Source organism: Tachypleus tridentatus, chromosome 7 (genome assembly GCF_004210375.1).
Source record: "Tachypleus tridentatus isolate NWPU-2018 chromosome 7, ASM421037v1, whole genome shotgun sequence".
Taxonomy (NCBI): domain Eukaryota; kingdom Metazoa; phylum Arthropoda; class Merostomata; order Xiphosura; family Limulidae; genus Tachypleus; species Tachypleus tridentatus.
Genome location: NC_134831.1, coordinates 189,414,102 through 189,429,427, shown reverse-complemented (window position 1 = coordinate 189,429,427; position 15,326 = coordinate 189,414,102). Strand labels below are relative to the sequence as shown.

Here is a 15,326-nt window from a genome sequence, read left to right as displayed (position 1 = left end):
GAAGAGCATTCGAGTGTTGTTGACATTGTGTCTGATGTTGTTGTTTCGGTATTGTGTTCGCAAAATCTTGGTGTTAATCCAATAGACTTGTTTGGCATTGTAGTGCATCTCCTCAAAGAAATCTTTAGTGAGTATGATTAATGAATATTGAATAATTCTCCTATTTCTATGGATCCTTAAAAACTAGAAAAATAAAGCACTGAAAACACGTAGAAAAAAACAGATAGACAGTTACTCTACAATGCAACTCTATTATCTCGACTTCTTTATTTTTTATTCTTTGACTGACAAACTTTAGTAAAAAGTGACACTTATATTGTTTTTATATCATATGTTTAGGATCTGCAAAAATGTTTTTAAATTGTACACACAAATCTCAATTTCAAATGAAAAGTACATATTTATGGCATTGCAAAATCTTTTCAACTTGGACGTGACAACCTATACGCAAACATTGAACAGGAATATTCAAAAGTCAACTAAATAAAGATACATTTAATACTAATTGTGGAAGATGTAGAAATTATAGATTTATGAGATACAAAATATACACTTGCATCATAAATATTGTAGTTTAGATGACCAAAACTTCTGAGAATGAAGGAGTTTAGTTGAAAAATAGTTGTTATTTACTTCTCAGAAAAAGGCAAACGTAATATCGTTGTTCTTGTAAATCAGGGTAAAAGTTTTAGAATTTTGCACAACTTTCCAGTTTTCGGTTAGATGATACATGTGAACAGAGTATATAGAACTGGAAATGACTCTAATCTCGCCCTTAGACACACACACGTATCAGGACCCGTACAGCTGTTTGTCATTGCTAGCAACTTGCACATTAGATGAGACATTAATTCTCTTGTCTTGGTATTCACGAATTGGATATATTTAGTTGCATAAAATATCGTGTTTCTTCATAATTACTGGGGCTATTCTGTTAATGTTCTGGGAAGTGTGTGTGTGCTTTCTTATAGCAAAGCCATATGATGGTATCTGCTGAGTCCACCGAGGGAAAGCGAACCCTTCATTTTAGCGCTGCAAATCTGTATTATACATTTCTAATAACATAAAAATGCCTTCTTTAATAAAGTGGAACTGTTAAGGTTTCCATTTTGATTGGGAAGAAATTAAGGGCTTGATCATTTCATATCATCCCATGTTTCTTTCTTTACAGGAAATATTCCTAAAATATTTTGATATCAGAACGATATATTGTGTGATGATCAAGTCCACGGAGGTGTGGCACTGCTGGTTCACCTGCAAGTACTTCACCTTCTCTGTTTCACTTAATACACAAGTGAAGACTGACCCCATTCATATCTTTTTGGATGGCACAATTACTCTTTGTTTTGAAAAGACTTATGATCAATCAGACCTTGCCATTTTCCTTTTTCATTTAAGGAAACGTTAATGGACACAATTTCCTTTAGGTTGTGCTAATATGGATGGCAGATGTCGTTGCGCTAAATGCATGTTTCAGATCACAACTTCTCTTATATGTGCTTTTGAATACTTTCATGCACCTAGTCCGTTTTTTATTGTTATTGATCTTCCTTTCTATTCCCTCTTCACATTTCAACATTTTTTTTTACTGTTGACAGCGACCCATGGGGCAGTGAAATTTACCTATTATTTTGCGAGATATTGGCCGTGGTCGATTTATCCTGACCCAATTACCGTGTTGAAAACTGAAACAGGATAAATGTCTCGCTCACCACTCTCTCTCAGAACTTGATCCTGCTGTCATCAGCCTTCCGTCTATAATGTCTGCAAAAGCAGTGACTGATCGTATAATTATAGCAGCTTGTCATTCTGTCTCCATAATCCATAATTGGATGATGTTATTTATTCCAATGATCAGCCAATCCTCCCAAGGTGTATCACCATCACACACGTGTAATCTTTATTTGAATTAACTGAGCAAGTTGGATACTCTTGATTGGAAGTACTGTCTTTACTTTGCTGAATAAGTTTAAAATCAGACAACAGCATCTTATTTTAAATATATGTGTTACCGAATATCACGCCCTCCTGTTGCACTTCGGTATATCTGCAAACTTATGACCCTAGAAATCGGATTTCGATATCGAATGTTTCTATCTTAGTGTGTAACTAAAAAAAAACAACGACTATCACTTAAACTTTGGGCTCGGCATGGCCACGTGGTTAAGGCACTCGACTCGTAATCCGAGGATCGTGGATTTAAATTTCCGTCACATCAAAAATGATAAGATTACTGGTTTTTCAAAGATGTGAGTCGATCAAAAATATGTTACTATATATCAGGAAACAGATTATAAGAATTATATATATCAGTTGAGTAAAATAATCTGTCCGAAGTATTCACAAAAAAATGCTTTTTACAATAAATACTACAAACGAAGTTATCCATAGTTATTTAAATAGAAGAGTCATTTTTACACAATGTACATATGTTACTGTATACCAGGAAGCAGATTATAATCTATCGGAAATATTCTCAAATGAACTTGAGATATGTGATGAAATCTGAGTCTATATTAACAGATATATACATGAAGTTCGGATACCTAGTTGTTAAATATCGAACATAATATATCAATATATACGTTCAAAATATAATTTAGTTTATGTATATTCTACCACTCGGGAGTTAAAAGAAGTATACAATAGCATGTAAATTTAAGATCCACGTCATATTCAAGTATTAACATACCAAAGCTATACAGTTGTAATGAACACATATATAAAGAAAATTTGAGAACCTTCACATATTCTGGTAATGTAGATTATAAGAATCAAAGAAAGTCTGTTAATTTACATACTGTAATCGAGGTTCAAAACAAACAAACAAACAAGATATCGTTGTTTACCTATTGTCAATGTCAGTTATTGTTTGAGTTGTACTGGCTGTTGCACAGATAATAAAGATAAGTAGATATACCTGTAGGAGACAGAAATTAGGAACACTTCAGGCTGTGAGTCAGAACGTAAGTTTAATGTTATTTTACTGTACATTTACTGAACATTTCAATTTTCAATTGGGGATGTTTCTTTTGGAGTTTAGTTCTATTATTCTGTAAACACGTATAGTTTCTATTACGATGAGCGGAATATCCTCTTTTAATTCCATGATCATGGAATTTGAAACATTCTAGTACATGTTCTGCATATTTATCAGATTTTTATAAGGTGTTTATTCATTTATTACATTCATTAAATATTGTTCTTGCTGCGAACTTGAATTTTTTAGAGTAGACAAAATGATTCAGTGAAGATGGCACTTCAAAAGATGCATGACACACAGGTCTAACTGGAATGACAATTAGATTATTTTGTAACAATAGGTTTGACAATGTCATAGTTAAAAATAGTAAATTCTAACAAAGTTTTAATATTTTAATACTACATACTTTGACCCAAAATGAAAATCAATAAAAATGTATGAAGTTTCTTTCTCGATCCACATTCACACGCTACAACAACACAAAAAATAATAACAAAGTCCAGAGGTCTATGCCATCTTCTTTATTTTTATAGAACTATCTGTCAATAGGAATGTTTTTCACAAATTTTATGAATTAGTGGTTACACCCTATTTTATTTAAAAGGTAATTGTGTGTGTGTGTGTGATATCTTATAGGAAAGCCATGTCGGGCAATCTGCAGTGCCCAACAAGGAGAAGTGGACCACTGATTTTAGCGTGGGATATTCAACAGGCCGAAAAGAAACAACAACTTTATTCCATATATCCAAATAATATAGTCTGTAAATATAATGTAATATTTACTATATTCTTTTGTACTTTTTTAATTAGGTTTAGGGATATAACGTTGAATTGGTGCAGGTTGAACGTGTGTATCCGTTTTATTAGTTACGTTACTTCAAAGAGACAAGCTGTTTTTTTATTCTATTGTCTACTTTCTTTATTTCTTGTTTTTCAAAACACTTTTCAATCGACCGTCGTCCCATTTCCCTCGGTGAATTTATTTGAAATTTGATAGAGTTATGTCTTAGTCCAAGTCACCCACATGACTTTTTAATTTGTTTGTAATTTATACTTGTTAAAGACATTTATGGTGTTAAGTAATAAAACAAATAAAAATGTATATTCTTGTGTCCTGTGTGGTCATATTTACAGATAATTTATAGACTTAATGAGGTTATTTATATATATGTACAGTATTCCTTTTTGAAGAATATCTGTTTTAAGTTAAAGTGACTGCTTTATATAGATTATTGAAAAATATAATTTACTATTAATATGATTCTGTGAATTAAGACATACTATTACCGAAGATAAACTCACAACTATGCTTAAGTATATGTATTTTGTAGAATTAGCCACTTGGTTTGACACTTTATTATTATTATAGACGACATTAAGAATATTATTGTTATAATTACACTTATAATTTTAATTTGTGTACTATATCTAGAGTTACAGAATTATAGGAGTAAATAATAATGGTATTCGAACCACACTGTATTTGCTATATCCAATACCGACGACGCAATAAAAGCAGATTATATTTGTCAATAGTTTAAGAAACCTAATGTATATAAAAGGATATATATGTATATAAAACAAAACCTCTTACTCTTACACTAGCTTAGAGAAACCTCTCAGTTCATTGATAGATAACTGATTTTGTAAGTTGATTGTTTAGCGTTTAATGGCGAAATGTAATTTTTCAATCTGTGTCAAACAACCGTCAAAAATGTAAAAGTAAAATTATTGTAAAAATAAACACAATTAAATCAAAATAACGTGAAAAATTTGGATAAGTAAGTTAAATTGATTTAAAAAGGCCAATGGGGTGTAAAAAGAATGTATGACAATGTTATTATCGCCAATGACACTATTGAACGTCAGGGGTAAACCCGTAGAAAAAAAATGTCTGAAATGGTGTCGTCGCTCCCAGTTGAAAAGACGGCATGATAGTAAAAACATGGGCGATTGTGACTTGAGTGTCCCAAAGGCGAAACGTAGGTGCAGCAGTCCTAGGTTGAAAACCGTTTGTTTATCGCTAGCAAAGTTGTAGTACAATTAAATGTACAGTAATTATTTTAAAATGATTAATAAAACAAGTTACTTCTAATGTGCTATAGAAGGTCAGTGTCCAAAGACGTCCACACAGCCCTGGTACGAAACGTTCAACAGAAACAAGAAGTGTCGCATGTATATAATTTACTTTATCGTTATAGCCTTTCAAGCATAAAATGTCTCATTCAGCTGGAGAACGAAATAGTATTAATTTTATTTTTATTTCACGTGAAGAATTTCCGATTAAGTTTCCAAATGGATGATGATTTTTTTCTTAAATATAAGTACACTAGAGATGCTTGTTTGGATGAAAAGAGAAAGTCACCTTAAATTCATAACAATCTAATAAAGACAACTGGATAATCTTTCATTTTAAGATGTACAAAATATATTGCGAGAAAAAACTTCTTGTCATGTTTGTAAATGGGTAAAACTTCTCAATTAAGATGAAACCATAAGAATCATACACTTCTGACACATGTTATTGTTTAGATTCAGATTAAAGTACCAGAACATTATTGTTAATGACTCTGTTCCTCCAAATAGTATAGGTGATGATGTTATTAAACACAAGACAACACAAAAAAGCTATCTGTGCTCTATAAACTCTTGGTATCGAAATCAGTTTCTATTGTTGTAAGCCTGCATACATTACGCTGTTCCATTGGGGAACCTAAGTGTAGGAATATGTATTTAACGCATACAATGTCACAAAATATAGGAATGTCACCTGTTATCGACCTTGATAATTCAGTGATGGCTACTACTATACAGAACAAAAGTGCAAATTTACCGTATAAAATATAATAATAACAAATTTATTGTATCTATGCCATACTTTCAAATTAAATTATAGTCGTAACTTACATATATCATATTAGAAAGGCAGATTCACTCCCATATTATAACGACTTGTGGAGACCTCTCCATTTCCTTATAATTTGTAGATGACATGCAGCAAAGATGTGATATGAATAGAATTTTGGCCTAACGAGTACAGATTCACTTTAATAACAACTGTGTTATATTAAAACTTAAGTATTTTGTCATTTTAACTTTACTTCGTTAGATATCTATATATCTTAATAATTTAGTTGTGTTTATAATTTACTTGCTTAGAAAGTTTCATATTTGTGTAACTTTGTTCTTTATCTTTTGAGATATATTTTTATGTGTCTGATCCCTTTATTAACATCTGGCTATGTTGGTATGCATGTCAAATATTTTGGTCAGATGTCAATATTTTTGTTTTAAATTAAAATATTAATCACTGTAAAACGACAGTTGTAATGGATTTATTATTTTTTACACGAAACTTTTCCACTATATCATCAACTCATTATTTTATCAGGTGAGAAAGCGTCCAATTGATTCTGTTTTTAATTATCTAAAATATAATATTTTACATATTTTTCAACTCGTAATCTGAGGGTTGCGGGTTCGCATCCCCGTCGCGCCAAACATGCTCGCCCTTTCAGCCGTGGGGGCGTTATAATGTGACGTTCAATCCCACTATTCGTTGATAAAAGAGTAGCTCAAGAGTTGGCGGTGGATGGTGATGACTAGCTGCCTTCCCTCTAGTCTTACACTGCTAAATTAGGGACGGCTAGCACAGATAGCCCTCGAGTAGCTTTGTGCGAAATTCAAAAAACAAACAACAAACAGACAAACAAACAAACAAATAATTATAGTTACGATATAATAGCTATATTTTTCTGCACATTATTTCATGTATGAGCTGATCCACATGTAACAAAACAAAGAAGGGAGTAAACATATATTCAAATAAAACAACACATTAAATATTGCTGAGCATGTATTTGGTAGTTGGATAATATTTTATTGGCAATTAATTTAAAATGAAAATTTACCGTTGAGAGACTAAGAAAAACAAAGTAAAATACCAGGCGTTTTATAATTTTTAAATTCATGTTTAAATAACACACACAAATTACCTGACGTTAGGTTTTTCAATCACGTTAACTCAATACACTTCAATATTAAGTTCACTTGTAAACAGGTAAACACTAACCAAATAGCATTTCCTAACCTCAAGATCACTAGAAATACACAATCCAAACAAAACAAAAACTCAACATATTAAGAAATCAAATAAACACAGCCACAAAACTATGCTCACCCGATAAAATTAACGATGAAATCAACAAAATAAAACAACACTTGATGAACATCAACAAATTTCTTCAAAAAACCGTGGAAAATATACGCACATACCTAGACCAACAACAAACAAACAACAATAAATCCCAAGATAAATAAACTATCAAACATTATACTGCCGCATACCTTATGTTCCTGACAACAGCGAAAATATAACCAACGTTTGGAAATAAAACTTGCAACAAAACACAACATTCCAGTAAACACCAAATTTATTCAAAAAACAGGTACGAAACTAAAGGCCATACTATGTAAAAACTACACTGGCAAACACAACACTAACATAATTTGTGAAATACAATGCAACAGTTGTCACGACTTCTGTACTGGAGAAACAAACAGAAAAATGGAAACTAGATTTAAAGAACAAAAAAACATATTCACACGTTTTTGAACATTGCAAATCAAATAAACACAACATAACCGTAGAAAACTACCGGATATCAAGAAGGGAAATAAATGTAAAAACACGCAAAATCAAAGAAGCCCTACTTATATAGCAACTAAAACCAATATAAAGGAACACCTTTATACTTATACTGATTAATAACCTAACAGTCACCTGCAACGACCCCTACAATCCTGTACCCGTTTATACTCTCGTCCCTTAGACATTCGTCCGGCAACGTTCATTTGCAAACTCTCTCTTTCTTAACCTGAAGATGACCAAGGAAAGTTGAAACATGGTTCTCTTCTTATCAACAAAAGTGTTAACACCCATATTTGCCAGATGTACCATTTATTACTCCCATTTTAAGAATATATCTTCTAATATGTTTTCCTCTTGTAAAATAGTTGGTCTTAATAAAATATAGAATAAAATAATAATTTCAAAGTAGATAATAAGTTGTTCTCGACAATCTATGAAATCAAAGTCACATTTTATATCGAGGGCTTCCATCTCATAAATATTCTTTGCACCATAGTTTTCAGTCATTTTTTCTTAAATCAGTTGCTTCTTGAATTATGCCTCTTCTTGTGCTGTCCTTTCTGCTTAGTGATTGGCTCATGTCTTTAGTCACATGTTTCGAAATTTCTTTCTTATCGTTCACGGCATTCAGAGATGAAAGAATAATAGCTATAATGATTAACACAGCCCCAAACACACTCACCACTTGAATAGAAGAGTTTTGAATAAAGAGTTGAAAGATATAACCAAACACAATAACAGAACAAAGAGCTACACTGCCTGGACCAGCTTCAACAAGTTGAAATCCTCGTGTAACAATTAGAACGTTCAACAACCCAGCCAAACCTATAGCAGAGATGAGCAAATTTGTCCAGGAACAACCAGCAAATCCTAACACGGGGAGTCGTTTATTGCTTATTAAAGTCAAAACCCAAAAGAGAATCGTATTTAAGCTTAGAAACGTTGTGATGCAAATATGATCAACGTTTTCTAAAAGGTTATTAAGGTTGAAAGAGAACGAATCCAGAATAGAGCCAGCTATCACCGCAGCAATTCCTTTGTAATTCAAGGAAAAATGTTTGTTTAATGCAAATAAAAAACTTGGTTGACAAATAATAACAACGCCAAAAATACAAAGGATACTGGAAGCAAAATTCTGCCATTTCCACAAACGTTTGAATATAAAAACTGAAAACACATTAGCAAAAACTGAGTTTGTAGAATAGATGGCAGTTGCGTCGCCAAGAGGAAGTAGAGTGAAGGAGTAATAGACAAAAGTATCTCCTAACGCTCCAATAACACATCGAAGAAAGATTAAGAGAGTCGTTCTTCGCTTGTAGATGAACTTTATATTTCGGAATACGATCAGAGGTGAAATGATAAATATACGGACTACCTGAGAGAAGCCCATAACGTCCATAAATGTCCTTTCATTGGTAAAGTGTACTAATACTCCAATAATGGCGTTGAAAAATCCTCCAGAAAAAAGTAAGCCAATTCCATAATATTGTCGTCCACGGTCCATGTGGTTAAGCCTTGGAAAATAAAATATAAAGGTATATTACAACCCCAGTTTATTATATCCACACTTTAGGTTAATTATTCCTCAATATAACCAGTCAAAAAACATGATAGGATTGGAAAGAGATAATTTTGATGCTTTTAATATATACTATCTATTTTGTAATCTGATTAGGTTAAGTACTAAGCTTTATAAAACCACGTGTAAACCTCATTATTGATATATAGAGATATAAATACATACTTTCAAAATATGATATTTTCCTTCCAGTTTTCACGTTTATTTGTTTTGTAATTTCATGCAAGCTACATGAGAACTATCTGTAAGACTAGAGAGAAAACAACTAATCAGCTGCTCCCTCCGACAACTTCTGTGCAGTTCATTAAGCAACCAATAGTGGGATGTACTGTCGCTTATAACACCGCCACGGCTGAAAGGTCGAGCATGTTTGGAGTGATGGAGATTCGAGCCCATGGCTCTCAGATTGCGAGTGGAGTATTCTAACCACCTGCCGATGCTCGCTCTAATGTTAATGTATTTATTCCATTCCTTTATATTATGAAATAATTAATACACTAGATAAAATCAGAAATGTGTCACTTGTATACATTTCTAATGTTATTGTACTTCTTAATAAACTAAAACTATAAAAATAATTAAAATCATAAAGTTATTTTAACACTAAATATTAAGGATACAATTTATCTGAACAAAAACATCTTATAATAAACTCAAACTATTATCTTCTGTACAAGTATTAAAAATCATTTCATTAATGTATTTGAAATAAAGTTTGTAATTTCTCCTTAGCTTCAACACCAAACCAAATGGTTGTTGTGTTTATTTAAAGTTAAAGAAAATAGTTGATAATTTCTTCAAAATGTTTTTGTAAAAGAAGTGGACAATAATTAAGGATTTGCAATACAAAATAGTTATAATAGTTAAAAGCACCATATACCTGGATAGCTTCATAGCTTTCACGATCAGAGAGAAATATGTCATGTAGACTTTTATATTTTAAATAATCTAGGCCCCTTGGTAATTACAACTATATGTTATTTGTGAAGCCCCCAGTGTTACAGTAGTATGTCTTATAGTACCATAAATCGGGTTTTAGTACTCGTTGTGTGCACGGCACAGATAGGCCTACCCTATTATGTAATTTATGTGCCTAAACGCATACAAACAAACAAAAATTAATTATGAAAATGCTTATACAAGTCAGACATCTAGAAATTCCAGAATTCAATTGGTGAAAATAAATATACCTATATTTTTGAAATACTTCTCACTCAGCTTTATATGAATATGTTTTACGAAGAATATTTAAGAATATGTTTATAACGGATTCCGTTATATTTATTAGCAAGATGCTTCTATTCTGTTTAAGGGGTAGAAGTTTAAATAAAACCTTAACTCTTGAAACTTTGACAGCTGTTAAAATAAAATAAACTTTCATTGCTAAGAAGGAGTAAGTTATATCTTAGTTGCTCGTTATCCGGTAAGTCTTGATGTTTTGCTACTAAACTAACCTGTGATATAAATTATATCGTAATTTACTCTGGATAATGCGCGGTGACACAACCTTCAGTTTAAGGTTGACTAACACAAAACAAGTGAAGCGTCACTAAGAAACTAAGAAAGTAGATATCTAACTAGTTTATTATTTCTCAAAATGTTGTTAAGCAGTGATACAAAGACAAACACTTTTATTCTGTTCTTATTTTTAGAAATAAGTAATTATTTTTAAACTTTGATATACAAGGATTAATTTGAATGGTTTTTGAAGGGGAGGAGAGGATCGTGGTGGTTGACTGGTGTCTGGGGGCATTAAAAACCACCACTTTGAATTCCTATCTACGTCTGGTCTTGGGTGCTCGACCCCCAGGTGAACTAGCTGGTCCTATTGGGCTGTAGTCAATTGAGTACCAGTGCTGCGCATTCTGAACGGGTGTTCTAGATATTGTTTATGATGCTGGTGTTTTGGTATGGGGCTCACGAAGCCATGGAGTTGCTGAAGTATCTATTTTGGCATCGTAGTGTGTCCCACTGAAGTACTCCATAGTGGGTAGGGTCAGTAGGCACTGAATTATAATCCATTTATTATCGATCCACAATCCTCCAAAATAATAAAACAATAACAACCAGCTTGTAGGTAAATATCCACGCGTGGACGATTTTGTTAAACAGTCACCGTCAAAATCATATAAAAAACCTCGGCTTTCAATTATACATTCTTAATCATACAGATATCTCTGTTTTCATTCACAAGAGATTATAGGGCTTTGTTGTCTCTCCCACTTCAGTTAGAAAGTTACACTCTAGAGACATCTTCATCGAAAAATGTCAAATAAACAAAGCAAACTCCTGAATTCGAAAGCCATTGGAAGAATACTCATTAAGACTATTCTCATGCTACTTTGAGTTCCTCCCGAAGAGTGCTTGTTGAGAATGTGTTGAAAGAACATTTCAGAATCGGAAATACTTGCTAATTTATTCTGCTAAGGCGTGTCTGTTGTAATCCGTATCTCCACTCGCAAGGACGGAATTATTTTTTTCCAGAAATCTCTAAATTTTACTTTTATATCGCACGTTCACCTGTTTCTGTCAACGCTGGTTATCTGAACTGTAAGATACTGCCTCACATTCCAAGCCTTCTCAAATGTTTCCAGTTATAAAGGGACCGGGCATGGACAGGTGGTTAAGGCCCTTTCAGCCGTAAGGGCGTTATAATATGACAGTCAATCTTACTAACCCAAAAGTTAGCGGTGAGTGGTGATAACTAGCTGCTTTTTCACTAGCCTTACACTGAAAAATTAGGGACGGCTAGGGCAGCTAGCCTTCGTGTGGCTTTGCGCGTAATTCAAACCAAACAAAACCATTTATAAAGCATTTTTTTAGTTTTTTATGTGTTCACTGTAGTGATAAAGACAATGACGTTTCTGAGTGTCAAATGGACCCTCACTACGTCAGTTGTGTTGATTCCCACAGGGAGAAAGAAGTTATATTGTACATAATATTTCTAATCCAAAGTCTCGGAACTCATTGTCCTTCACTCCATTTGAACATTTGTAGCTGCGCTACATTTCACTGCTACAGTAGTAATGCAGAAGGATTTTTTTCTCTGCCTTCAGAAAAGTTGTTCTCAAACTATTGAAACGTCATTTGCCTTCTATGGATAAATGGGTTAACAAGTTTGTGTCTGCTCCTATCTCTGTCTGTACCATTCCACTGTCTGCTCGGGTACTCCTTCTTCAGTCCCATTATGCAAAATGAATATTTGTTTACGCCATCAGTCGCTGTAATATATGTCTACCGATAGAAACCTGACCACTCAGTTCAGGGCATTATCTATGGATAAAACTTCTAAGAAAGGAAAACAGCATTGTCGTAAAGACAAGGGTTCTCCGCCAATTTCTCTTCCACCAAAGTAAAAGTGGCTACTTTAATACAGTGAAACTTTCAAGGATTACTTTCTACTCTGGATTATATTAAGGTTTTTACTGATTCAAGTGTCTTTCCTCACAAGAAACTTGCTGATACAGTCACTTTTTGGCAGCTTTCTTCACACCAAATTGCAGGTTGTGTGAAGGACGAGTGAATGGAGGGATGGCACTGCTGATCAAAGAACACATGCACACTTGTCTGTGCCACCAGATTTACGATATTCATACCTTGATTCTCTTGTAGAACAAATGCTGTATTCTACGGAGGTGGTGTACATACTGAGTGAAGAAGTTGTTTTAGACATCTATTAGCTATGATTTTATCCTCAACTTGGACTTTGTCATTGGCAATTGTGAAATTGTTTAACTTAATTGTGTTTTTAAAATATTTTGCAGCATTGGCCTTTTAAATTATATTTAAAACTTTCATCTGACTTTTGTTCGTTATTTTTATTCTTACTGAAAAATACTTTCCACTTTTCTTTAGTAACAAAAAATGAATATATGTATGTATATTTTATATTTTATGGGATGACTCATTTTATATAATTGTCAATATAAAATATGGATTAAGACCGAAATGAGCTTCTCTTATAAATGTATACAAAATATAACGGATAGATACATGTTTATTTTAAAACAAACGAGAATTACGCATAGATTCTAATACAAAGAAACTAAACAAGGTACATCAAAACTATCAAACGGGTCTTGGCCCGAAATGACTAGGAGATTACGGCGCTATATTTGTAATTAGTGTCACAGCAAATATATGAGTTCTTCCAGTTGTAGGGGTGTTATAATGAAACGATGAATCTCATTATTCGTTGGTAAAATATTAGCTCAAGAGTGGTGAAAAATAGCTACTTTTCTATAGTTTTACACTACTAAATTAAGGACGGTTAGCGTAAATTAACCTCATGTAGCTTAGCGTGAAATTAAAAATATCATACTCTTAAGAAGCCAAATCTGCAAACAAACTCATTAAGATTAATTAACGTCATAAATTAGTAAACAATAATATAAAACCTATACTGATTGGAATAGATTGAATAATTACATTGATACTCTGGTGTTATTAACGATGCTTCTTGTCGTTATTTTTAAGAGCTCTTTTTTCCATTAAGACAGGTGTCTTGAAGAATGAATTTCGTTAGAGGATATGTGATACATAATAATAAAATTAGAACCACAAATATCTTTTGCGTTTTTAAGAATCGTGTTTAAATATTAAACTCTATGTAAATTTCAATATGATTTAAAATAAGATGCTTTTACCTCACATTAAACATAGTGAAAAATGTAATGCACTAATTTCGCTTGTCACATTCTGAGTTTTTATATTGTATTAAGTTAAACTTGTTTTGTCTTACATCTATGAAAACAGAACTTTAAGAATTAAATTACGAAGTTCAAATATAACTGGACAACATTGAACACTAACTTGGAAAGAATTGTGAAAACAGATATATAAAGATGGCGATTAACCTTAGATTTTAATGAAATAACTTAAATGTTTATATAAAACAAGAGATTAACATATATATCGTAATTAGAACAGCCGAATTAATTTAAATACAGTTCTATAATACGATTAATAAAAGTTTCATATTTGTAAAATAAGCATTTCAGCTTGAATTTTACAACTTACTTGAATTATGAAAGGGAGACGGGATGACAAAGAGACGTTTATTTGATAGTAAGCAACACCAGTATAGAGTACAAGCTGGTAGATGTATTTTATTTATGTATTGCAGCAACAGGTTATGCACTTGCACCAATAGAGAAGAGCTGGCCCACAATCGTAACTTCTTTAACAGCTGGAATAATATTAAACGGTACGAAGATACATCAATTTAACTCACTAGGTTCTCTTTCGAAATAACAAAATAGAGTAACATTTAGTATGATTTTTGAGAATGTATCGATCCTCATTCTTTTCTAAATGTATAAAATGATATGTAAGGATACGACGGTTACATTATTTCCAATAAAATTTCCCATTAAATATTGACATTAAATATTTTGAGGTTTAAACGTTATGATAGCATTAAATGCTTGAATTACACATTTCATTTTGTAGTTGGCTAATCCATCTAGAAATTTACACAATTGGATATACAAGTAATGTTTGAGCTATGCAATAAAATAACCTTTATTGTCGAGAGAAACCTTCAGAATAAACAATTCGATCAAACCATTTGCTTCCAAAATTGTGATTATTTATATGAAACGGTTAAACGTTTGTGGAACGCAAATAAGACAAATTGTCACTCAACGTCTGTGCTAGTACCTAAGATAAATACTGAACCAAGTTATTGAACGAAGTATCCGTAACTGTTGTGCTGAGGTAAGAAGACTTTGCAGTTGATATCCATGTCAGATAAAAGTATTATAACAATGTCAGATGTTAAACCATTATAAAGATATTTACTTTAAAGATTAAATATTCAGTTGTTTTTTTTTCTACGAAGTTATAAACGTTTTAATTTGTAATGTTTTGCTTTTATTTTCACAAAGACGTAGAACCTTCCATTTACATTCACCATTATATATAAAACGATTATTTGTTTTAAATATGTTAAAGCTGGTTTTATTCGTGACTGAATTTTCTATATGTCAAGATAATAGTTTACCCTCGGTCTTACTGTTTCACTAATTTGACTTTTGAAATAAATATGTTCTTAGTTTGTATCTCTGTCACCTATTCTTTACAAAAATGCTTACATATTTTGTAACAAGTAA

The 15,326-nt window shown here is 32.3% G+C and overlaps 1 protein-coding gene across 1 annotated transcript; it reads right to left on the bottom strand.

The window, feature by feature from the left end:
* Positions 1 to 5,441: 5,441 nt before the first annotated feature.
* Positions 5,442 to 14,381, bottom strand: LOC143257531 (solute carrier family 35 member G1-like). The gene is made up of 2 exons (XM_076516320.1): positions 14,233 to 14,381; positions 5,442 to 9,148 (listed from the first exon to the last, which is right to left on the bottom strand). Exon 2 carries the CDS (start codon positions 9,136 to 9,138, stop codon positions 8,134 to 8,136), a length of 1,005 nt encoding a protein of 334 aa, XP_076372435.1. The 5' UTR covers positions 9,139 to 9,148; positions 14,233 to 14,381; the 3' UTR covers positions 5,442 to 8,133.
* Between the last annotated feature and the right edge of the window lie 945 nt (positions 14,382 to 15,326).